The sequence below is a fragment of the Gorilla gorilla genome, chromosome 6 (genome assembly GCF_029281585.2).
Source record: "Gorilla gorilla gorilla isolate KB3781 chromosome 6, NHGRI_mGorGor1-v2.1_pri, whole genome shotgun sequence".
Taxonomy (NCBI): Eukaryota; Metazoa; Chordata; class Mammalia; order Primates; family Hominidae; genus Gorilla; species Gorilla gorilla.
The window spans coordinates 35,220,938-35,247,878 of record NC_073230.2 but is presented as its reverse complement, the minus strand read 5'-3'; the positions used below and the strand labels follow the sequence as shown (position 1 = coordinate 35,247,878).

Genomic DNA, 26,941 nt, shown 5'->3' with positions numbered 1-26,941 from the left:
GGCATTCAAAAGATATCCTTCATCTCTTGCCATGACTGAAAACCCCAGAGATGCTACTGTAGTCATTCAAGACTGGCATGTGACTACAGAAAAAAAAGAAAGGTTAAATCCAAGAAACATTTCAAACACGATTCAAAAAACAAAAAGGGCTGTGTGTGGTGGCTCACGCCTGTAATCCCAGCACTTCGGGAGGCTGAGGCAGGCGGATCATGAGGTCAGGAGATCAAGGCCATCCTGGCTAACACAGTGAAACCTTGTCTCTACTAAAAATACAAAAAATTAGCCAGGCGTGGTGGCACACACCTGTAGTCCCAGCTACCCAGGAGGCTGCAGCAGGAGAATCGCTTGAACCCAGGAGGCAGAGGTTGCAGTGAGCCAAGATCGCGCCACGGCACTCCAGCCTGGGTGACAGAGCAAGATTCTCTGTCTCCAAAAAAAAAAAAAAGGCACAAAAGAAGTTAGAGATAATAAAATACTTATTCAAAAGTTTATGCAAATTAAAGAAGTAGAGTTTAAATTCTTCTGTAAGCAAATAATACACTACTGAAATAGAGTCAAGGGTTTCATGAAAAGATTTAGGCTGCATTGGTACAGTCGAGCAACTTTATAGAGAGTTCCAACCTAATAGGGAGTTTAATCTAATATGCCTACTCTACCATCAAAGATACAACAAATTATTTGCAAATAGGATTCAGGGTAAGAATAGGATTGGTGACAAGCAGCTTTGATTCCTCATGGGGGAAAGAGAATGCATGCACATGGACAAGATAGTTAAGGTTAGGTTCTTTTGCAAATCAGAAGACTGAACTCTCCCCTCCAAAACATAATACCTGGACTTAGAGAAGGTTCTTAAACTTGCATTCACAAAGCCCCTCAAGGGGTCCACGTTTAGATTTCAGGAGGTCCATGAACTTACATGGGCAAAAAAATTGTATCTATCCACTAACTTCTAACTAAAATTTAGGATTTTCTTCCATTAGGAATGTAGGCCAAAAAACACAGTAATGGTTGTAGTACCTGTAACTTGGCCACCTACAGAAATCAAACAGATTTGTTTCATATTACATCTGTTGTAGCCATCTCAAAATAGCCTTTATATTCATCACCACTTCAAAATTATGGTCATTATCAGACATGCTGCTAAATCTTACATTTGTTTCGAATTACATTTGTTGTAGCCATCTCAAAATAGCCTTTCTATTGATCACCACTTCAAAATTATAGTCATTATTAGACATGCTATTAAATCTTATTTAACATTTAAAAGAATAAGCACATACTCTACTATCATATATATCACAAATTTGTCTTAATATTTTGATAACTACAATAATGTGTTTCCTTTGTGATTCTACACATTTTGCTCTATTCATTTTAAATCATTTTCTGAAAATAGACTTTGTCAAAATATCAAAGCGTTCTAGAGACAAAAATGGTCAAGAATCCCTGGGGGACCTCTCCTACTTACAAAGGCATGGATAACATAAGTGTAGCTATCTTAACTCAGCAAAACAATATTAACTGCTGACTCATAATTTTCCTAAAATAGCCACCACAATTTAAGAAAGAGATTTTGTCAGAAATAGTCATCTCTTACTGTTCCAGCTCCCAGGAACAAGTCTGTTTAGCTGGTTGCCTTTGCCAGGGTGCCTAAATACTTTTTTTCTTCGGTACCCAAAATGGCTCACAGTGACCCCGGTTTTACAAATTATTTGACAAGTTAAGGATGTTTCTGATATTCCAACTGGTAAATAGGAGAAATAATATATTCCTCTTCTCTGCCATCATGGGGATGTTCTGAGAGTAAAGGAGCACGGAGAGTACACCATAGGACAACTAAACATGTAAATTTTATACCCTCCACCCCACCCACCAAAAAAATGAAACAAATGTTGAACTCTAGTTAGATGTGCTTTTCACAGTGCTATGGGTTAGCAATTCTGAAATTATTTTCTGTGTATTCAACACTTGAGTAAATATATCAAGGAAACTCAGACCAGGTTCCTAGTCTAATTAGAAAAGGAAGTTATATTATGGAAAGAGAGAAGTCTAGAATTTATGCTGTAGTTTTAGACTACAATTGGAAGTAGAATTTATGCTGTAGTTTTAGACTACAATTGGAAGTAGAATTTATGCTGTAGTTTTAGACTACAATTGGAGGTATAAGTATTTACTCATGGTTTTTTTGTGTGTGTTGCTATTTTTTTAATATACAGAGAGGGAAAGAGACGGGGAGAAACATATTTTCTAGCTCTGTCTGCTAAGGACTTGGAATCAATGAGGGTACACCTACAGCCCAGATCTTGGTTTCTAAACTACATTCACCAGTAAATGGAACAGGGCTCCTTGGAGAAAAGACTGATTCCAGGCTGGGGCAGGAAAATAACAAGATGAGCCTGGAACATCCTTCTGCACCAGAAAGTAATAAGTGCTCAAAGAATAATGAAAGACATATTAAGCCACAAGAGCTAGTTTGCAGGGGCTCTTATTAGTTAAATCTGATACAATCTGAGTATCAAAATGATTATAAAAATAGACTGTAATCCATTGACTAAAACGGGAATCCATGAGTCTACAATGATAAAAATCAATGAATAAATAAACAAATTGGGGAGAAAGAAAAGATAGCTCTTACAGAAAAATTCTAATCAATATAGAAGGAATTATGGAGTTAGAAGATCATTAATAGATACTAAAATACCAGGTGAAAGTTTGATAAAGAACAAGATATTTACATGGTCTCAAAGTATCTCCCTACAAATTACTTATTAATTACAAAGGGAAAATATTAATTTTACATCAGTAAAACCTGGTGGACAATACCTTAACCAAATAATGAAAGATCACCAGTATTGAGAAGGATATTTAAATTCTATAGTATTCCTGGCAAAATTCATAACCCAAGTTTCATCATGACAAAATATTAAACCAAAATTAGTATTATATTAAATAACTGGCCCATATTTTTCAAAAATGTCAAGGTTAAGAAAGGCTATAAAGTTGTTCCAGATAAATGGAAACTAAACACATGACAACTAAATGCAATGTATGATCATGGATTGGATCCTAGATCAGGGAGGAAAAGACTATAAACGATAAACAAAGTACTAAGGATACAATTTCAATATGTATTGTAGGTTAGATGATAATACTGTGTCAGTGTTAAAACTTCCTAAATCTGTTAACTTTAACATGGCTGAAAGAACATCCTTGTACTGAGGATACAATATGCAGGGACTGTTATGTCTTCACCTCCAGTTACTGTCAAATGTTGGGGAAAGAATATAAATGAGAGTTCACTATACTATTTTTTCAACTTGAGTTTGAAATCACATAAAAATTTAAAACTATAAAAAGTTCAAGAGCCCCATATTCAAAAACAATAACCAGTTACAACATACAATGAAAGAGAAAATCCCATTTTCTAGAGGAAAAACAAAAATACTTAGGAATAAACTTTAAAAAGAATTCTTCCACACCCATAGGAAAAAAATTATTTAAAATTCCTGAAAGACACAAAACAGATTTGAACAAAACATCCCATATTGCCTGTTCTTTATTAAAAGGTAGAAATATCACCAAGATGTTAGTTATCCCTAAGTTAATGTATATACTTAATGCAATATCAATAAAAACACCAACAATCATTTCTAGAGCTAGAAAAGTTGGTACTAAAATTGCTATGGAAAACTAACCGTTCAAGAGAAAAGCTAGAAAAACACTGAAAACAAAGAGTTATGAGAAAGGACTAACCCAACCAAATATTAAAATAGACTACAAAGTTCTTACAATTAAAACACCATGTTACTACCATATGAGTAGACAGATCAATGGAACAGTACTCAAAGTACAGAAAGAGACCCAACTGCATATGGAAATCTATTATACAATAAATGTAGTATCTCAAATCACGGACACAAAACCGGCATTTTGATGAATGGATTGAGATAACTAGATAGCAATTTAGAACGAGATAAACTTAGATGCATTCCTTCTGTGATATCCAAGAATAAATTCTAAATGGATAAGAAATTTTAATGTAAAAAAAAAAACTGATGGTGGCTCACACCTGTAATCCCAGCACTTTGGAAGGCTGAGGCGGGTGGATCACCTGAGGTCAGGAGTTTGAGACCAGCCTAGCCAACATGGCGAAACCCTGTCTCTACTAAAAATATACAAATTAGCCAGGCGTGGTGGCGGGAGCCTGTAATCCCAGCTACTCAGGAGGCTGAAGCAGGAGAATCGCTTGAACCTGAGAGGCAGAGGTTGTAGTGAGTCGAGCTTGCACCACTGCACTGTTGCCTGGGCAACAGAGCAAGACACCACCTCAAAAAAAAAAAAAAACTGAAACTCTATCAGTATTAGAACAAAACACAAGTGAACTCCTCTATAACCTGGGTGTAGGGAATGCTTTCTGTGGAAAACTAAAAATTCAAATGCAACACATCAGTAGTTTTCAAAGCTGAGCATAAATCTGAAACACTTGGAGGGTTTTTGTCAAACAAAAATTTTGGGGCATCACTTCCAGAGCTGCTGATTCAGCAGGACCAGAACAGGGCCCAAGAATATGCATTCTGTTGTTGTTGTTGTTGTTGATACAGAGTCTCACTCTGTTGCCCAGGCTGGAGTGTAGTGGCACAATCTCGGCTCACTGCAGCCTCTGCCTCCCGGGTTCAAGCAATTCTCTCACCTCAGCCTCCCAAGTAGCTGGGCTCATGGCATGAGCCACCATGCCTGGCTAATTTTTGCATTTTTAATAGAGACGTGGTTTCACCATGTTGGCCAAGCTGGTCTCGAGTTCCTGACCTCAGGTGATCCACAAGCCTCAGCCTCCCAAAGTGCTAGGATTACAGGCGTAAGCCACAGCACCCAGCAAAGAATATGCATTTCTAACAAGTTTCCAGATGGTGCTAACACTGCTGGTCAAGGCAGTACCACACTTTAGACTACAAAAAAATAAAGAACATTTACATGGTAAAAGTAAGTATAGTGAGCATAGTCAAAAGTCAAATAAACTGAGAGAAAATCCTTACCACATATGTATCACAAATAAAGGGGTAATATCTCTAACAGGGGAAAAAATATATATAACAAGATAAGTAAAACAAACCAAAAATCAGAGAATAATGAGCCAAAGAACTCACAAAAAAGATAAGATGTTTAACCTTGCTCATAATAGAGATGTAAATTAAAACTACACTAAGGTACTATTCCTAATCTCTCCCATATGCAAAAATTAGAAAGCCTGATTACAATTTATATGGGAAACAGGTCCACTTCTCATACATTGCTAGTGGAAACGAAAAATAATACAAATTCTATGAAAGGGCATCTGGCAATCTCTAACAAAACTACACATGCATTTACTCTTCAAACCAGCAATCACGCTTCTAGGAATTTACCTTGAAGGTACCACCCCAACACCAGAAAACTACATGTGCACAGAATCATTCATTGCAGTATTATTTGTAGAATATTAGCAACTACCTAAATGGCCAAATACAGGAAGTTGGTTGAATAAATTATGGTAAGTATAATGAAGTACTACACAGCTGTTTAAAAAAAGATGGAGGATTTCTATGAGCTTCATATATGGAATGATTTTCAGAATATAGTAGTGCTGAGAAAAAGCATACACAGGTTGAGCATTCCCTGATAAAAAATCCAAAATCTGAAATGTTCCAAACTGAAACTTTTTGAGCACTGACATGATGCCACAAGTAGACAATTCCCCATCTGCCACATTATTTTTTCACTGTTATTAATGGTACATAATAGTTTTTGCTATTAAGTACTTACGTGTGAATTACGTGTGAATAAGTGTGAGAAAATGACTGCTATCAGTAGCCTGAGGACCTCACTTGTAACTGGCCTCTAAAGTGGGAGCAGTCCTGTGGGACTGAGCCTTAACCTGAGAGGTTTACATTAACTCATGGTAGTTAGTATCAGAATTGAACTGAATTGTAGAATACCAGTTTTGGAATCAGAAAATCGTTGCTGGAACAATACCACACAGACATACATAAACAAGGACAAAGGAAGGTTCGTCCTTATAGTAGAATGCCAAAGGACAAATGTGGAAAAAGTGATGAGTTGAAAAATCAGAATTTCACAACTATCACAGTAACCTCATACAACCTTGAAATCTAACTTGCACTTAGAATGGCTCTTTTATGATACATGATTTTGTAACATCGCTGGTCATTTGGAAAACTATTGGTTCACTGAGTTATGTGGATCTTCTAAATGCTGACAAATTTTGCTATACAATTAAAAAAATACAGTCTAAATATTACAACCATCTCATTAGAAAAGTTTGTAAACATTGGAAAGCATCAAGCTTACACTGGAAGATAACAAGTTTTTCAAAATTCTAGTTTTTGTTTAAAGCTCAAATATTATCAATGGCAAAAAAAATTATCAATTGTTTTTCCTTGAAATAACAGGCTCATTTCATTTCACTTTGAGAAAATATCTGTCAAACACCCAAGTCTGAATATAGAAATTGTTCTTTAAAGTAAAAATGGTTTCCATGAAAAAAGAGACTAGTTCAACTCACAACTCAAACAAACAAGCACTTTACCTTTATTAACCATCATATTTCATTAGGCAACAAAAGAACTTTAGGGGTACTTTCCATTTAATCACACAGAATACTAAAAAGACATGTACCCAAGGATCAAGCGTCAATAAAATTAACACATTTTATTGTTTTAACATCTTCAGTGCAACTGGCTTTTTTTTTCTCTACTGTGAGCACATGATGGTGATGAATACAATAACTACTAATGCAGTTTGGTGCCACTGCCTTAATTCATAATAATACACAAGCAGTTTTCCACACTGCTTTCACACAGTGCGAATGTAACAGTGGGGAGAAAATCAAATAATGTTGTAGTATTATTATGAAAATTGTTTCTTTGCAGGCCCCTGAAAGGGGATTGGGAACCACCAAAAGGACCACAGACCACTTTCAGAAATGCTGCACTATAGTCATCTTTTACATTACAAATGTATTGCTCTATGTGAATGTGAGGTTTTGCTGTAAGTCATTAAACAACTTCAAAAATGTTTCCTATTACAACAGAAAACCAGATAAACATTTCATGTAATTTTTAGAAATTTCACTGTTTTCCTAAATTTGAACATTGTACTGTCACATGAACTTCAAAATGTGTCTCTTCATAAAGCTCTATTATTATTCAGTTTCATGTGATACACATTTTTTTAACTACATTGCTCAATACCTTCTCCCTGGAGAGGTTTTCCAAATGTGAAGTCAGACCACTTATTTCTTTGTCTTTCTCTACCAATTGAAGCTGAATAAAGAAAGAAATTTCATTATTTTTTTTCATTTACCTACTCCCTCCTTGCAACTTTGAGATCTGGTTTATACTGTTTTATGAAAATAATTCCTATTACTAAATCCACGTATTTTCCTCAGCTAATTCTTTGGCTTCTCTGAATTACTTGTCATTTATTGACCAACTTGCCTTATTCTTAGAACTATTCCTTTGGTTTATGTGAAATTGCATGAATATTTTCAACATCCCATGCCCTTTTTTGTGTGTTTTTTCTTCCCAATCCAAATATGAGTATTCTCCAAAGTTTGTTCTTTGGCCTCTTCTCTCAATATTCTCTCTGAAAACTCACCTTCTTCCATACCTTCAAATATCACGCCCCCGGGAATAAATCACAAATATTAACTCGTGTACCACTTTCTCTTTCCCAAGTTCCAAATCTGCCTTTTAAATTGATGGTTAATGTCCCAAGCCTACTTTCGTACTTCTGTTAACAGAATTCAATCTCCGACTAAACTGTGACTAAAGCTTAGAAACTATATTGGAATACTTTTTCCTTTTCCTCTTTCTCCACTCCCCAACACTTTCAGTCTCTAAATCATTCATTCATTCAGCAATCACCCACTGGTCACCTATTACAGTTTAAGCATTAATGGATACAAATACAAATAAAATCATTCTTCAATGGCTCTTCCCTAAAGATGTCTTTCACAGCTTTCTCTTGTAGACACATAACCCATTCAATGGCAGGTGATCAGGGAAGGTACCCAAAAGGAGGTGGTCTTTATCAATTCATTCTAAGAATATTCCTACCTGATTTCCTCACCTTCAAACCCTTCCCACCTCTAAATCCTCTTCAATGCTGCCAAATTATTTTCAAAAAGACTCGCTGTGATTGGGTCTCTTTTCTCCTAGAACATTCTTAACAGAACTAGCACCGAAATTCCATTTTAGGCCTTCTAAAACCTGGCTTCAAGCTATCATTCAAGCCTAAGCTACTCCATTATAGATACTCAAGTCCTAATGATCAAGACTGCTCACAGTTCGCAGACTACGCGCTCCACTTCTGAACTCCAAACGTGTCTTAATGCTCTTCCATCTACTTAGAATGCTGCTGCTTCCTTTCCCTAGCTCTGCTTCTCCTCCCCTCCAGTTTGTTCTTTCAAACGTCTAGTTACTCCATAATGTCTTCCCCCTAAATATTTGATTGGACACAACTCTAAGGCAATTAAACTTATCATTCATGTGGAGCTTTATCACATTTTGCCTTGTCTGGTCAGTGTTAGTCTGTGTCAAAACAGTACAAAATAGGGCAAAAGAAACTAAATAAAAAGCCAAACACATTTACCAACTACGATATTTTAGATATGTTGTTTGATCTCAATGCTTACTTTTAACATTAATGAAATAAAATTACCTGTTTAGCTTCCCATGGCTTATAGATGATTACCTAGGGTGGTGTGAAAATTTTGTGCATACTACCATTACACTTCTAGCACTCTACTAGATTATAAACTCCTTAAGCATAGCACTGTGCCTTATGTGATCGCCCACATAATATCTAACATAGCACTTTATGTAAAATAGGCTTCAATAGACATTTACTAAACCATTTTCCTAGTCAATATGCAAAAAATTCTTTTCATATGAATTCATGATTCACACTTAATAAATAATTAAGGAAGGTTCCAGTTATTGAAAAGAATATCCACAAGGATCACGGAAATAATAAGCTAATGTAACTTAGCCTGTAATGTGCTACATCTCCAGCCCCTAAAAGGGAAAACTAAAGTAATTCTAACTTTAAAATTAGATCATAGGTACAATTAGCTATGATATTTAAACCATTTAGAATTCCTGGTCTTCAGTAAAAAAAAAAAAAAATGTAAATTATATCTACATACATTTCTTAAAATATATTAAATTATACTTTATTCCTTAGAAGAAACACGTATTTCTACTTATTAAGTAGCTGGACAGCCTGTTTTTTTTTTTTTCTCTAACATTCTTTTTTTTTGTTTTTTTTTTTTTTTTGGAGACGGAGTCTCACACTGTCAGCCGGGCTGGAGTGCAGTGGCATGATCTTGGCTCACTGCAACCTCCGCCTCCAGGGTTCAAGTGATTCTCCTGCCTCAGCCTCCCGAGTAGCTGGGATTACAGGTGCCCACCACCACGCCTGGCTAATTTTTTGTATTTTTAGTAGAGACAGGGTTTCACTATGTTGGCCAGGCTGGTCTCAAACTCCTGACCTCGTGATCCACCTGCCTCGGCCTCCCAAAGTGCTGGGATTACCGGCATGAGCCATCATGCCTGACCTTCTCTAACATTCTTACAGTATCATTTATCATTTGGGCTTGTCTGTTGCCCAAGATTATATTGGAAAAATAATTTTCATTAGTTAAGATTACATCACTTGCTTTTACAGTATTTCATTTAGGATCACAGTCACATACTTTAGTGATAAATGTTAAAACTCTAGCCAAATTTTTAAAATTACTGATGACATATTATTGTACTCCAAAAAAAGTCAAGGCCCTAAAATAATTATTTTTATTTATTAATTTTTATTTTTTAGAGACTGGTAGGGGGGTGGGTATCTCCCTACGTTGCCCAAGCTGATCTCAAACTCCTGGACTCAAGCAATCCTCCCAGACTGGCATCCCAAAGTGCTGGGATTACAGGAGTGGGTCACCACGCCCAGCCATCCTAAAATAATTTTACATATGCATTCATGTTTGTTTCAAAATGAACAGGAGGATAATGATCACTTTTCATCCTTAAAAATAAACACAATTAAAAGATGTAATTTTAATAGCCATCTGAACCCACAGAATTAAAGCCACAATAGCAATGCAAATGGTATCCATTTTCTCAATTCAAAGTTAATGAACAGTATTTATGTAACTAAATATATAGTACATTTTTATTTGTAGAAAAAACTATCAACTATCCATATTTAAAATGTACATTAGATTGAATAAAATTATACATAACTAATTTTCAGAAGTTTATGCCTTAAGTTTACATACAAGGAGTACCAAACTTACTTTATAATTGTCCTGTACTTCAGCTAGTTCAAGTTTTACATTTTCAGCAATTTTCACTTGTTCTTTCCATTTCAGCTCCATTTTTGCAAGTTCATCAGCATATTTATTGCATTTTGCTTTCTCATCCTAAATGAAAGTAGTATAATTACCAAAAGATTTTACATTCATGTAGAGTGAAAATCTATACGAACGTACTTAGATATGGGCTGAACATTTATTATAACACTGTTGTAACAGCATAAAAACTGGAATAATCAAATGTCTATTAATACACAATTGGATAAATCATTTGCTATCCACACAATGAAATAGTATATATATTTTTAAATAAGGCAGATGTACAAATTGACAAGAAAAAATGTTAAGATACATTAATTGAAAATAGCAAGTTGCTAAAATAGAATATATAATATAATCCATTTTTGTTTATAAGTTGTTTTACACAGTTATAATACAATATCTATATGTTTGTGTTGTATACAAAAATATAAACCAAAATATTAATAGTTCTTATCTCAGGGGATCAGAATGATAGAGGTAATTTTTGCCATCTCTACTCTTCATTTCCGGAACACTACAACATTTCACAATAAGTATATATTACTTTTGCAAAGGGAGGAAATAAAGTCATATTTATAATGCTGTTGTTTCCATGCAGTGATAAACTCTAGGATTTGCTGACCAAGATAATTTTTAGGTTGACTTCTTATACATTGCTCTTCTCTACAACCCAGATTATCTTAAAGGAAGAGTTACAAATCATGACAAAAAGGTAATTAGTCCAATTCCATTTGGAACATTTTGTTCAATGTGAACACTTAAAAATATACTTTGAGCAATTCAATGGAGAGGAAAATCTTTTAAACAAATAACGCTAGGTCAGTTTAATATCCATACTATACATTCCATATTATACACAAAAATTAACTCAAAATGATTCACAGACCTAAATAGAAAAGCTGATTATAAAACTTCTAGAAGACAACACAGGAGAAAATCTTTATCTCCTTGGATTAGGCAAACATTCCTTAGAAGGTAAAAAGCATAAAACATAAATGAACTGATAAACTGTACTTTATCAAAATTAAAATTTTGCTTTTCTAAAAACATCATTAAGGAAATGAAAAGGCAAGCTACAGACTTGGAGAAAATATTCACCTTACATATATCAGACAAAAGACATATACAGAAAAAAAAAAAAAAACACATCTCAAGGTGAACAACCCTATGTTTAAACTACCAAAAAGATTCGACCACTCACACAAGAGATAAAGAGCAAATAAGCATAAGAAAAGATGCTCAACATCAAGTCATTACAGAAATGCACATTAAAACCACAATGAGCTATCAGTACACACCCATTAGGCTGGCTATGTAAGATGGTACAAACACCTTACAAAACAGTTTGGTAATTTCTTTTTTTTTTTTTTTTTTTTGAGACAGAGTCTCGCTCTGTCACCCAGGCTGGAGTGCAGTGGTGCAGTCTTGGCTCACTGCAACCTCCACCTCCCGGGTTCAAGCGATTCTCCTGCCCCAGCCTCCCATGTAGCTGGGATTACAGGAGTGTACCACCATGCCCAGCTAATTTTTGTATTTTTAGTAGAGAAAGGGTTTCACCATATTAGCCAGGCTGGTCACAAAGTCCTGACCTCAAGTGATGCTCCCACCTCAGCCTCCCAAAGTGCTGGGATTACAGACATGAGCCACTGCACCCAGGAGGTAATTTCTTACAGAGTTATTCAACTACAATATCACCCAGGCAATTCACCCCTAGACATTTACCCAAAAGAAACAAAAAAAAAATATGTCCATAAACAACTTCTAAACAAATGTTCATAAGCAGCTTTATTTGTACCAGCCGAAAAACAACCCCAACTACCCATCAAGTGGTGAATGGATAAACAAATGATAAAATAAAAAAGGAATAAATATATGCAATAATATGAATAAATCTCAAATAATCATGCTGAAAGTGGGTAGAAAAAAGTACATATTACATGACTCCATTTTATAAAATTGTCTAAAAGGTAGGCTAATTGATAGTGACAGAAAGCAGGCCAATAATTTCCTGGAGATAAGGATAACGAAAGGGATGTGTTGTAAACAGGTACCAAAAAAACTGGGAGAGTGATGGCACTGTGGTGATAGTTTCACAACTGTGTATGTCAAAACTGATCCAACTGTATACTCTAGGTACGTGCAATTCATTGGATTTCAATTATACCTCAATATGGTTGTTTAAAAAAAAAAAAAAAAAGCACCCTGAGGAAGGTTTTTGCTTGAACATTATTCTATCTTCCTTTCAATACTATTTCTATAGAAAAATCTTGAAATATTCATCCAGAATTGTTTCATCTTTAATGAAAATGTAGTTCACTCTTACAAAAAACTACCCTGAACTCAAGAGTAAAACTGTTCTAATCAACCCTTCCACAGGATTCTCTCAAGCAAAAAAAAAAAAAAAAAAAAAAAAGTTCATTTTAACTTTGGTTAAAAGATTTTGCTATTTATAAGCAACAAAATATTTTAAATAATTACTGTAAATTAAATTACAGTAACATGAAGCTAATGTGTAAATTTTATTCTATAGCTCTAAAAAATGCCCCTCCCCTTCCCAATGCACACAAAAACACACACACAAAGCACATTTAAAAAAACAAAAATCACTTGCACAAACAACACTTTTTCCTCTCTATGCCAAATTGATGTAAATGAGAAGCATTTTCCCTTTTCCTTTAAATATTCCAGTACTGAATACTACACCAAGAAGGCTGCAAACCAGAAAAGTCTGAATGAAGCTGTTTAAAATAATCAAAATAGGCCGGGCGCGGTGGCTCATGCCTGTAATCCCAGCACTTTGAGAGGCCGAGGCGAGTGGATCACGAGGTCAGGAGATAGAGACCATCCTGGCTAACATGGTGAAACCCCGCCTCTACTAAAAATACAAAAAATTAGCTGGGCGTGGTGGCAGGCGCCTGTAGTCTCAGCTACTTGGGAGGCTGAGGCAGGAGAATGGCATGAACCCAGGAGGCGGAGATTGCAGTGAGCTGAGATCGCGCCACTGCACTCCAGCCTGAGCGACAGAGTGAGACTCCGTATCAAAAAAAAATAATAATAATAATAATAATAATCAAAATAAACACCGTAAGAGACAATTCATTTGGTTAACATTCCCTTTTCCGCTATGCAAGTCTAGTCACTTTAAGATGTAAAAATCTTTGCTATTATAATAGTAATTATTTATTATTTTTTTTTAGAGACTCGCTCTGTTGCCTAGGCTGGAGTGCAGTGTGCAAACTCGGCTCACTGCAACCTCCGCCTCCCGAGTTCAAGTGATTCTCCTGCCTCAGGAGACTGTAGCTGGGACTACAGGCATGCTCCACCACAGCCTGGCTAATTTTTGTATTTTTAGTACAGACAGGGTTTCACCATGTTGGCCAGACTGGTCTCGAACTCCTGGCCTCAAGCGATCCACCCGCGTCGACCTCCCAAGGTGCTGGGATTACAGGCGTGAGCCACCGCACCTGGCCGATAATAGTAAATTTAAAAACAGCACTTCCCTTTTATGAAGTTCAAATATTTTTCATGAATCTTTATACGATGACAGATAATTTCTAACCTCAATTAACTATTTGCCCATTACCCAAACAAGAACATTTTATTAGGTGAAAAGAAAATAGTAACTTTAGGTCTCATGATGCTACACACACGCCTATGTGAACAGGTACACAAAACACCCACCTCATCATCCCAAAAGCCAAAGTGAAACTAAGTAACACTATATGGAGATGGAAAAGAAACTCAAAGATACCAATCAATCGAAACAATAAAGGTAAGCTAAGTCATTAACATTTTATAAATCTCTTTCACTTACAAGGTAGTTAACTTACCTGCAAGAGTTGTTTACATTTATTATACTTTTCTGTTTTGTCAGCAATTTCTTTGGTCATTTCACAGACTTGCCCCTTTGTTACTATGTCAAAATCTGCCTCTGCTGTAGAAAGGCAGAATATAAGACTGTTAAAAAGTATTTTGCCCCTTATATTATCTTCCTGTTCAGAATAACTTAAAGGTCAGTATACTGTAAAATATAGTAAATGGAATGCTGAAGGACAGAAATATCTATTCATATCCTAGATATACAAAGAAGGATATATAAACTCTAGTTGAGAATTTTAAAATATGTGTTTGGCCAGAACCAAGTTCGCATTCAATAATAAAGGATTATTCTTTGATTTTTTAAAAATTTGCTAAAAAGCAGCCGGGCACGGTGGCTCATGCCTGTAATCCCAGCACTTTGGGAGGCCAAGGCGGGTCGAGGCCGAGGCAGGAGATCAAGACCATCCTGGCTAACACGGTGAAACCCTGTCTCTACTAAAAATACAAAAAATTAGCCAGGCATGGTGACACACACCTGTAGTCTCAGCTACTCAGGAGGCTGAGGCAGGAGAATTGCTTGAACCCAGGAGGCAGAGGCTGCAGGGAGCTGAGATCGCACCACTGCACTCCAGCCTGGGGGACAGAGTGAGACTCTGTCTCAAAAACAAAACAAAACAAAACAAAATTTGCTAAAAAGAGTTCCAAAACAGCACAAAAATTGTTCTCCTTATATAACTGAATAGACAGGGTAAGTAGGAAAACCATACTCTGAGAATTCTCTTTCCCCTCTCTGAAAGCCAGGGTCTCACTATGTTGCCCAGGCTAGCCTCAAACTCTTGGGCTCAAGTGATCCTCTTGCCACAGCTTCCAGAGTAGCTAGGAGTACAGGCGCATGCCACCATACCCCACCAAGAACACATTTTAAATCATTCTTCTAGCCCTTCATTACCACTAAGTCTTTATTAAGTAAATACCCTATAACACCATTTTAGGTACTACAGAGGATACACGGAAACAGAAGGCTCAATTCTGTCCTACAGGGGATAAACCTAATATTTAATAGTCTAAGATGTTTACATTTAAAAAGACTTAAAAGATCAATTACTACACACACTAAACAAGAAAATATACTTTCTCTAGTATTTAACGTCATTACTGTCAAATTTACATAAAAGTGAAAAAATCAGGACAGATGAAAACCTAGTTAATCCAAATTTTCATGTTATTAATGTTTTCACTATGTCTCTCTATTCTGTTCTATAAGTTAATAAACTAATAAAAACTTAACTCATCAGCCAACAGGTACATTGACAAGGGAAGAAGTACCCCCATTGATCCAAAGCAGCCAAAAATAAATGAATAAATAGAAAAGTATGTGAATAATAGGGGATTTTTTCCCCTGCAGAATTTAAAAATTAAAATCCACAAATAAAATGCTTCATAATTCCATAGATTTAATGGAACATAAAGTAAAAATTCAATTCGTGGCTTTTGTCCTATGTAGCCCAAATGAGTACTCACAAGCACCAGCTCATTTTTAACACGTGTGAATAGTCTCAAGAAGATAACTACTAGTTTACATTCACATTTTATATATTCATGTTGTGTATATTCACCACACGCATGACTCTATTTTACATTTATACCCTTATTTTCTTGTTGCCTCAATTCCTACTTATCACATGAAAATTTTTATGAATATCCTGAAATTCTTACACATGGAAGAAGGCAGTATTAGTACTTTTCAATGTAGGACACCCTACACAAAAAGTCTAAAAGATTTTTACCTGCAGAAGGTGATGGCTTTACATCTACAGTAGAAGCAGAAGTGGCTGGGTCTGTGTTTACTGAAGCATCATTCACTTTCTGCTGATTCCCCGTTTTCTTTGTGAAGACATTATTATTATTAGCCTATTCAAAATGTTAATAAGTTGTTAAATGAGTCAATGAATTAGTTATATTTCCTCCTTGCAGTAACTAAGTAAATAATATCTTTACATATTACTTTAGGAAATCCTAAGAAGTCCACAAAGCTGCTCTTGTTTTAAAAGCCAACAAAGACTAAAGTTATACACATCATTTTGCTAACTGACCTAAATGTTGCAAAAGAAATATACTATATTTTGCTTTTTCTTATAAACTCATCAAAAGACCACCAAAATAAGTCATTCACAGAAATCTACTACAAAGTTATAATGTACTCAAAAGGCCCCAGGCCAAATTCATACATGTAAGTGAGTCACACTTAAAGTATCATATTTTTTCACAAAAGCCTTCCTACTTTACTACATGCATTCCTTGCTTGTCTCCTCTGATTTAAAAAAGTAGGACCAGGAAAGTATATGCATCACATAGTAAAAGAGAGCTATAGTACCACTTTCAATTTCAGGTTTTAAATGTTTCTTCTACATTTCCAGGAGTTCCTCAGATAGTAAGCCTTGTATTTAAGCACAGTTTAAGGACCCACATTGAAACATACATACCTCAAAACAAAAACATCTTCTTTGCTATATTACAAATCTACCTACCTATTCTCAAATGGAATAAAAAAGAATTAGCTAACACTCTTTAACTGTTCCTAATCTAATAGGAATAGGAATCTTCATAATATGAGTAAGAAGAACTTGCCAATTACAACTGAGACACCATCTAAGACCTAGGGATGATTAATGGTGAACTACAATGAGAATAGATGTCACGGTCACAAGAGTCAATAATAAGTATTGAGTTTTGAGTGACAGATATTTATCAAGAACTTAAGAGGGAAATTATCTAGAAAAGAAGACTTTTTTCTGTTTTTTCCTTGCTACTGCCCTTGCTTCCTTTGTTGGCTGTCCAGTAAATTAAAATTCCAGACTTTTTTAAAGAAGAGTTATTACAATATTTGGCCAATGACTTGAAATCAAGCAGAGATAAATAATATTTAAAAGGTTGATATTTGGAATATTACAAATTTGATTTTCGAACAAAAATACTAACAACACATTTTACTATGTGTAAATTTAATGATACTTACTGATTGATCTGAAAGTTTGTTTATTTGTTTTTGGAGCCTTTGGCATTCCTTAAATTTTTCTTTATAATGGTCTGCAGCCATCTGAAGACGGAGTTTCAGATCTTCAACTTCTCTTCTTAGTTCGTGTTCCAGTGTATCAGTCTTGTCCTAGAAAGAAACAAACATTCTAAGAAAAAAATAAAAATCTGATACCTCCTAATGTTAATAGTAACCCCAACTTCAATCTTACTTTTTTTCTTTTTTTTGTTTTTGAGACAGAGTCTTGCTCTGTCACCCAGGCTGAAACACAGTGGTCCAATTATGGCTCACTGCAGCCTTGACCTCCTGGCTCAAGCAATCCTCTTGTCTCAGCCTTTGGACTAGCTGGGACTACAGCTGCACACCACCGCACCTGGGTAACTTTTGAAAATTTTTGTAGAGATGAGGTCTCACTATGTTGCCCGGGCTGGTCTTGAACTCCTGGGCTCAAGCGATCTTCCCACCTCAGCCCCCCAAAGTGCTGAGGTTATAGGTGTGAGCAACTGTCCCCGGCCACTTTTTTATTTTGGGATTTTGGCTACAGAGCAACATAGGGTCTCTTGTTAAGTCCAGTTTTACATTCTTAGGACTAAGGTTCATTTAAAAAACTAGAGAAAAATAATCCACCTCCTGAAGAGCAATTATTACTCCCTTAAACAACCATAATACTGTTTTATACAGCTAGTAAGAAATTCCAAACAAAACAATACATATCTGACATCAATATATTTAATCAATAGGGCAGCTTTCACCAACCATTAAGAATTCTGCTTACAGAAGTTTTCCTTACAGCACACATTAACTGTAAGCCAAGAAGTCACAATGACTAAACAAAAGGAATGAAAATTTTAAATTTAAAATAAGGCAGAAATCTGACCTGTCTTATCTTAACACAATTTACTACTTTGTGAGATTATAGTGGTTTTTTAAATCAAAATGCAAATTCAAAATTAACTTGCTTTACCTGATCTTTTTTCATAGCATTTAGTTTAAGTTCTGCCACTGCATCAGCTAACTGCTTTTTCACTTTCTCGTTTTCCAAGCGTGCAGTATGCAGGTCTGCCATCATTCTGTCTCGTACGTTGACAGCATCACTGAGTTCTTTAGCCAGAAAGACAACTTCTTGCCGAGTTGCCTGAACCTGTTCCTCTGCTTTACGAAGTTGCTCCTTTAAAAAAAAAGTATCTTCCTGAAGAAAGCAGATAAATATATTTGTAATTCAACCACTCAAGTAAAAAACAGAAGCAGAAACAATTTTCACACATATTTCAACAGGGCCAAAATTTTAGATATTGGTTTTTCTACTCATGACTTACAGAGTATATGCCTACAAAAAACTTAAGAAGTAACTTTGTTTTAGGTTCCCTCTATAACAACCCTATGTACTTGGTTTCACTGCTACTACTTTATACACAAGGAAACTAAAGTACAGCGAGTCAGGCAACATACCCAGTGCTTAAGGACCTGCCCAAACTGAGGCTCAAACAAAAGATCCCATCCCCCAGAATCTCTCCAGCTAGAAATACTGACCCTCATTTTGTATGACTACCAGTAAAAATCATTCCGAAAGCTTCTTTGTAACACCAAAAATTTTGGTTAAAACATGTTTCCTACTTTCTACCCTAAGAGACATCCAATATAATATAAATCTATTTCATATCATTATAAAAACACAGAACAGATTTAGGCCTTAGTTCTAAAAACAAAATATTGATATACAAATAGTAAAGACGAGGCATTGGGAAAATGAAAAGTAATTCATACTGCTTGACAAATCTAAAAGTATCTTTAAAAAGCTAAAATTGCCATGGTGAAATTATTTCCTTTAATATTAATGTTTAAACATTATAACATTTAAACATTATAAACACAATAAATTTAGTTTATTCAACTTCCTGTTTTTAATCTCTGTACTAAAAATAATGTAAAATCAGGAAAAAAATGCAACCCAATATTGGTTTCTAAACTGTTAGCCCCTTAGAAGGAAATGTAAATGATGATTTCATGCAGTGTTGGCATGGACAAAATCTTCGGAGGCATCACACTAAATAGATCTACCTATAAAAAGATCGCCAACTTCTATATGTCAAAGGAGAAGAAAAAGAACTAGAAGAAAATTATATGTAATATATTCAAGAAAGGTATAATAATACTTGATATAAATAACTTTTCTAGTCAATAAGGAGAAACAAAACAAAAGTCAAAAGTCATGAACATACAAAATTTTTTAAAGAAATAAATGCGATTATGCAGTAAAAAATTCAACTCACCAACAATCAAACATAAGTTAAAACAAATGCCATTCACCTTTCAAACTAACAAAGATCAAAAAAACAGTAACATTCCAATATTTGCATGGGTTTAGGGCAACTGGCACATTCACAAACAGGTGAGCTTATATAAACTGCAACTGGCATCTTTTCTCATCAGATGTTTACAACATTCATCAGCACCTTAAAAATTCTCACAGCTTTTGATCTAGCAATTTTATTTCCATAAGTTTCCAAGAAAATTATCAAAGGGTATAGACATAGGTTTAGCTTTACAAGGATTCAATAAAATACTAAAATAATGAAAAATCATTAAGAACCTAAAATGTCTACCAACATGAGAATTTATAATAAACTATGATATACTACCTCTATATAATCAAAGTCTGTGCAGACATTACAAACGATACATATCTCATATACTCTTGGTGGGAATAAAAAAATCAATAGAACATTTTTTTGAAAGGTAATTTGAAAATAACTATCAAAATTTAAATACTCATTGACCCAGTAATTCCACTTGAAAGAACTTATTCTTCGGATTATAAATGTGCCTACATATTGCTATAAGGATGTTTACTGCAGGATGCTTATAAAAGCTGAAGACTTTGATTGTTTGAATGTGAACTAACTATGAGAATGACTATTATTCAATCAATGCTAAATTCTTAGGTGTAATAATGGTGTTATGGCTATGAAGAAGAATGCACTAGGGAGACATGCTAACGTATTTAGAGTAAATTATCATAATACTTGCAACTCACATCGCTCAGGAAAAAAAGGCATATAAATGAGGGAGATAAAACAAAGAATGGTAAAATATTTTAGGGTACATTAGTATTCATTGTTCTGTTCTTCCAACTGTTTTGTAAGTTTGAACTTTTTTAAAACAAAAGCTTGGGGGAATTAAAAATGAAAATCATACTGCATACATTTCATAGGTATGTTTTACAATCTTCAAATACATATAGCAAAAGTACTTACTTTACTTGAGGTTGTAAGCAGGAAAGTCCTTTGCAGATTTTCCTTTTCAGCCAAACATAACTGCAGCCTGCCAATCTCTTCTTTGAAATGAGTAATCACGCTTTCTTTGTTCCCATCTAAATTTTTTAAAGTCTGGACCTCTGACATAAGCTTGGTATTTTCTATTTCTGTATTCTTCAAATGTACCTGTAATGGTGTTTGAAAATGTCAAGAATATTCTAACTCCATGACCTAAGTTAGTCAAAGTTAAAATACCATTATATTTCTAACCCATAGACAACGAAAGGAAGGAAAGACATACTAGACTAGGATTTAGGAGACCCAGGTTCTGCCAAATGACTAGTTAAGCATGTAGGAGCAGAACACAGCTTTTCTAAGCTTTTTTATTTTCCAGAGAGATTATTCTAAGCCCTAACAACATTACCTGATCTCTAAAGTCTTTTCCTTTCATTTAATGGTTTCAGGCTCTCTTTAAAAATGCAAATAGATTTGGTTGTTCTTTTGGGGAAACAAATTATGTTATATGGCATATTCAAATCTGGCACGACAAGACTCTGGAAAACTAGAAGGGGTACATTCAAAAACAACATCTCAAACAATTCCATTTTCTGCAGGCGAAAAGTACGATATCATTTAGTTTCAATGTGCTGAAAAATGTATTTGTTGACTAACCCAACTATATTGATTTTCCCATGACTTTCGCTATTGCTGATTTGCTCCTAACAGACATACAAATCAAATTCAATAACTGGAATTATAAATACAGACCCGTAGTGTACACTATCAAGTATATCCTGCTTTAGTTAAGAGTACTGAGGAGAAATGAATTAACTTACTTCTTGCACTTTACTCTTTAAATATACAGAATGCTGAAGGACTAATTCCTGTTCACAAGGATAGAATATTAACTCCTGATTCTCTGAAGACAGCAGCAACCAACACCTTTGCAGCATCACTTTAAAACACTACCTGATGTTCATAATCATCAGCTCATTAAATTGACTTAACAAGAAATGGACTTAACTCAGAATGTTCTTGAAATTCCTCATCTGGAATTGCCTTCAGGAAATGCTTATGAGCCACTTAAAAAAATAAGTCTCAATTTGCACCCACAGCATTATTGACAATTAAGCTAACTACCCTATATTTCAGGGTTGCTTAAAAAAATAAATAAATAAAAACTGCCGGGCACGGCGGCTCACGCCTGTAATCCCAGCACTTTGGGAGGCTGAGGCGGGTCAGGAGATCGAGACCATCCTGGCTAACATGGTGAAACCTCGTCTCTACTAAAAAAATACAAAAAATTAGCCGGACGTGGTCGCGGGCACCTGTAGTCCCAGGTCCTCGGGAGGCTGACGCAGGAGAATGGCGTGAACCCGAGAGGCAGAGCTTGCAGTGGGCCGAGATCGCACCACTGCACTTCAGCCTGGGCGACAGAGCAAGACTCCATCTCAAAAAAAAAAAAAAAAAAAATTCAAAACTTCAAGCGGTCAAGATTTGTTAGCAGTGAGGATATTTTTACAAAATGACATCTCTGAAGATATTCTAAAAGTCAAACTCTCAAATGGGATTATTACTAAATTAATGTTCTCCCCAATGTGTATATATATATGTGTATGTTCTTAAAAAGGAAAAATAGTTACCTGAATTGTGATAAACAAGTATCTTAATGCCATTAAACCTCTTCAACTTATTACACACTACCTGTTAAGTATCTAAAACAGCAGCAAATTAATTCCCTGAAAACTAACTTTTAGGGGTGATATACATGACTGTGACTTCCTCCTTGCTCTCTCCTGGATCACTTACTCTGAGAGAAGCTAGCTGCCATGCTGTGAGGATATTCAAGCAGCCTATGAAAAGACCACTTCAAGAGGAGCTGAAGGTTCTCCTGCCAAAAGCCACTGGAGTAAGCCATCTTGAAAGCAAACCCTCCAGTCCCAATCAAGCCCTTAGCTGACTGCAGCCCTTGCCAACATCCTGACTGCAACTACACAAGAGGCTAGAGCCAGAACCACTCAGCTAAGCTGCTCCTAAATTGCTGACCTACAGCCCCTAAGTTCTGGGGTCATTTCTTTTGAAGCAACAGGCAATAGATATGGTAAAAATAAATTACCTTATAAAGTTCCTTCTCATCCTTCTCTGTCTTCAACTGACATTCAAGTTGTTCTCTCTCATGTTGTGCCTTCTTGAGTTTGTCCTTTAAACTGAGATAGGTATGATAAAGTAACATTATGTTTTAAAGTTTTAAAATTTTTATTGAATTTATTTTTTAAAAGCATGAGAAATACCTGTCTAATTCGGTTTCTTTTTCAATTGCTTTATGTGTTACTGACACAATATCTTCCTCAAGCTGATGGGCTTTGGATGTAGCATCACTGAACCTCTTCTTAAACTCTTCATTTTCCATTTTTAAGCTTTGTGTTACTTCAGTAAGACCCTGAGAAGTGACAACAAGGTATTTTGAGAAAACACAGAAACATAATCAGTAAAGCAAATTTGCATATCTTTAAGAAAACTATGTATTCTTAGAATTTTAATCCCACATTTGTTCCCTCCAAATTTGAGAAGCTAAGACTATAAAACCTGAAATGATAACATATATTTAAATTTTCATATACTAAATTAATCGATAATTTGTTTTTTTGTTTGGGGTCTCACTTTGTCACTCAGGCTGCAGTATGGTGGCACAATCACAGCTCAGGTGATCCTCCCACCTCAGCCTCCCAGGTAGTTGGGACTACAGGCACCCACCACCACGCCTGGCTAATTTTTTTTTTAATAGAGACAGGGTTTTGCCATGTCACCCAGGCTGAAACTCCTGGGCTCAAATAATCCTCCTGCCTCGGCCTCCAAAAGTGCTGGGACTACAGGCATGAGCAATGATTAGTTTTTTTATATACATTTTCCCCCCACCTTCAGACTTTTCATGTACCCTGTATGTTGATTTTACTAACTTTTCTCCACCAGGGGGCAGGCAAGAAAAATGAGAAAAAAATTTTTAAAATTAGTCATGACATATCAAGTCTTACACGACACCATCAAGGTTAACACCCACTTTTTCTAGCACAGGTCACTAACTGCCATCAAAGCACTAACATATGCCTAAAGCCATGTTCCTAATGTTCTTGCCAGTGTGACTCAGAGGCCTAAACAAATATTCAAAGACACTAAGACAAATATAAAAGAGGTAGTAAGTGCAACAAATTGAATGTTGAATTGAATTTATACTTGGAATATTCTACTTTAAATGGACAATTCATAAGACTCAAATATAACAGTGTATATAGGGAGGTGCTTTGTTATAGAAAACTATACTATAAAAGAATTGGTAAATTAAGATAAAATTATTTTTATTAAAGAACAATTTTAAAATTTCTCCCCAAAACAGTAATACTTACCTACCCAGCAACAAAAACTAAAAAAATCACCGTTCTGCCAAGTTAAAAGTATGAAAGATTATATAGTATTTATAATTCACTTTAATTCACATAAAAGAACTCACTCAAGTATTTTATTGATAGAATATCATTTTAAATATCTTGCTAGAATATGAACATTGCTACATTATTTTCTAAAAGTCAGATACACCCTATTGATTTATTTTTGGTCAAAGCAAATGTTTGTCTGACTGAATTTGTAACACTAACCAAAAACTGTTGTACAAAATGCTTTTTTGGTTCCAATGCCATAATACCAGAGAAAAAAACAAATAATATTTATTTCCTCTGCAATCATAATGATTGCTGTGAAACTGGGCACATTTTCAGGATTTGTCTTGTTGATTTATAAAGACGGCCAGAGAGGTTTCTAAATAATGTTCACATTTTTTTTATTTTTAGTTTTACCAGTGCTCTCTTGGCACTGCAAATACACTACAGATTTAACCCAAATATTTCTCCCTAGGACAAAATTACTTTCCAATCCTGTAAGTAATGAAGCCCTATAACGGGTATACAGCATTCTACAAAATGCATAGGAAAAGAGAAAAAAATCACTAGCAACTGAATGTAAATCATGAACTAATTGCTTTGAGTCAGTTAACTTTACAGTGAATTATAAATTAACTCTGACTACAACAAGCGTCTTAGACTCTTTCTCTGGTGCCCATAAAGGCACCTGATAGCTTCCCAGCATCCAAGCCTCCTTTCAAAACACATGAAAACAATAAAGTAAGGATTATTCTTCAGGCCTGTAGTTTTCATGTCTGAGTTAAGCATAAGCATCTTCAATGTGGTTCAGTCGTTCTTAGCATGAAAAAGCTAAGAGCTTTGCCATTTCAAACAACTATGAATCATGCTTTCAAAAATTAACTTTAAAAGATAAAATCTAAAAGACAATTTTTCTAAAACACTTTTGGTCATTTGTAAATCATGCCAAAAGGACATCACAATTCTAATATTAAAACAAAGAAAACCTCCATCAGATAATTAAGCCTGCTACATTGTACGCCGATATGAAAACAATCACAAAAATTGGCGCAAAGGGAGATAAAGAGATTTGAGTACTTCAGATTCATGCAGGAACTTTCCTCCCACTCCTAAACTAAAAAAATCACTGTTTCCATGAGCCACTATTACCAATTCCCACAAGTCATAACTCTCACATATGAATAACCAGATAAAAAGATTATGAATCACTCATCTACGTGGCTAAACACATTTTAAAAGTATTTAAAATAACAGAGCACATTTATTCTCATGTTAAAAAATAAAATTCTGATTATAAACAAAAGCATACGAAGAAACCAGATACAGTATCACTAACAATTATCTAGAAAAAAGGCATGGTATTCTAGGTTCACACATACACAGAGTAAAATTTAGTAAACTAGCACCTGAACACTTTAAATAACAAATTATTGACAAAACAATTATTTATGAAAATTGCTAGTCAGATTTTAAATCAAATATCACTCATTTTACTTAATCTGGCTTTTCTCAAACACCTAATTTTGAAATCAACTAAAATACCAAGTTATGATGACAGCTACACAGACTATAAAGACATCTTCTCTGGTTTCCACAAATCCACCAGACAAAAATATAATATTTGGCCGGTGTGGCAGCTCAAATCTGTAATCCCAGCACTTTGGGGGGCCTAGGTGGGTGGGTCACCTCAGGTCAGTAGTTCAAGACCTGCCTGGCCAACATGGTGAAATCCCATCTCTACTAAAAATACCAAAGAAAAAAAAATTAGCTGGGCGTGGTGGTGTGTGCCTGTAGTCCCAGCTACTTGAGAGGCTACTCAAGCAGGAGAATTGCTTGAACACACGACGTGGAGGTTGCAATGAGCCTAGATCATGCCACTGCACTCCAGCCTGGGCGACAGAGCAAGACTCCATCTCAAAAAAAAATAAAATAAAATGAAACAAGAAAAGAAAACAAAAAGTTTTTAAAATGGAAAAAAGCTTATGGAATTTGGATACAAAGAAAGAATATTTTTGCACAGCTGTACATGTTTGTGTTTTGAGCTAAATGTTATTTCAAAAGAAACAAAAAGTTTTTAAAAAGAGAGTGAAAATGTTACAGTGAGCTAAGGTTAATTTATTTTTGGAGAAAAAAATATTTTATACACTTAGTGTAGTCTGGCCAGGTGCGGTGGCTCATGTCTGTAATCCCAGCATTTTGGGAGGCCGAGGCGGGCAGATCACCTGAGGTCAGGTGTACAAGAGCCTGGCCGACATGGTGAAACCCTGTCTCTACTAAAAACATAAAAATCAGCCAGGTGTGGTGGTGTGCGCCTATAATCCCAGTTACTCCGGAGGCTGAGGCACAAGAATCACCTGAACCCAGGAGCCGGAGGTTGCAGTGAGCCGAGATCACACCACTGCACTGTACTCCAGCCTGGGCAACAGAGTAAGACTCCGTCTCAAAAAAAAAAAATTAATTAATTAATTAATTTAGTGTAGTCTAAGTATACAATATTTATAAAATCTACAGTAGTGTACAGCAATGCCCTGGGCCTTCACATTCACTCACTACTCACTCCCTGAATAACCTAGAGCACTGTCAGTCCTGCAAGCTCCATTTGTGGTAAATGCCCTATACAGGTGTAACAAATTTTACATTTTATACAATATTTTTACTGTACCTTTCCTTTTCTAAGATGTCTAGATATGTTTAGATACACAAATATTTACCATGTGTTACAACTGCCTACAGTATTCAGTACACTAACATGCTGTACAGGTTTGTAGCCTAGGAGCAACAGGTTATACCATATAGCCTAGGTGCGCAGTAGGCTATACTATCTAGGTTTGTGTAAGTACACTCTATGACGTTTGCACAAAGAGGAAATCATCTAACAACACATTTCTAAGAACATATCCCCATTGTTAAGTGGTGCATGACTATAGTAAAAAATGTGATGAGGGCTACCTTCAATTCACTGAAAAATGTGCTATGAACAAATGTACTTAAATTC

The 26,941-nt window shown here is 35.3% G+C and overlaps 1 protein-coding gene across 25 annotated transcripts in view; it reads right to left on the bottom strand.

Moving 5' to 3' along the window:
- TAX1BP1 (Tax1 binding protein 1) overlaps nt 1–26,941 on the bottom strand; it is an 88,233-nt gene that overhangs the window by 18,892 nt on the left and 42,400 nt on the right. For 7 of the 25 annotated variants that reach the window (XM_031012664.2, XM_031012662.2, XM_055346917.2 and 4 more), the window contains exons 6-13: nt 22,807–22,955; nt 22,632–22,722; nt 20,516–20,701; nt 18,226–18,450; nt 17,244–17,390; nt 16,015–16,138; nt 14,239–14,342; nt 10,349–10,474 (exon numbers count right to left, since the gene is read on the bottom strand). In XM_031012664.2, coding sequence (XP_030868524.1) covers nt 10,349–10,474; nt 14,239–14,342; nt 16,015–16,138; nt 17,244–17,390; nt 18,226–18,450; nt 20,516–20,701; nt 22,632–22,722; nt 22,807–22,955 — 1,152 coding nt within the window. Of the gene's footprint in view, nt 1–7,247; nt 7,320–10,348; nt 10,475–14,238; nt 14,343–16,014; nt 16,139–17,243; nt 17,391–18,225; nt 18,451–20,515; nt 20,702–22,631; nt 22,723–22,806; nt 22,956–26,941 lie in introns of all 25 variants that reach the window. The other 18 variants (XM_055346919.2, XM_055346912.2, XM_055346913.2 and 15 more) reach the window with 3 other exon arrangements.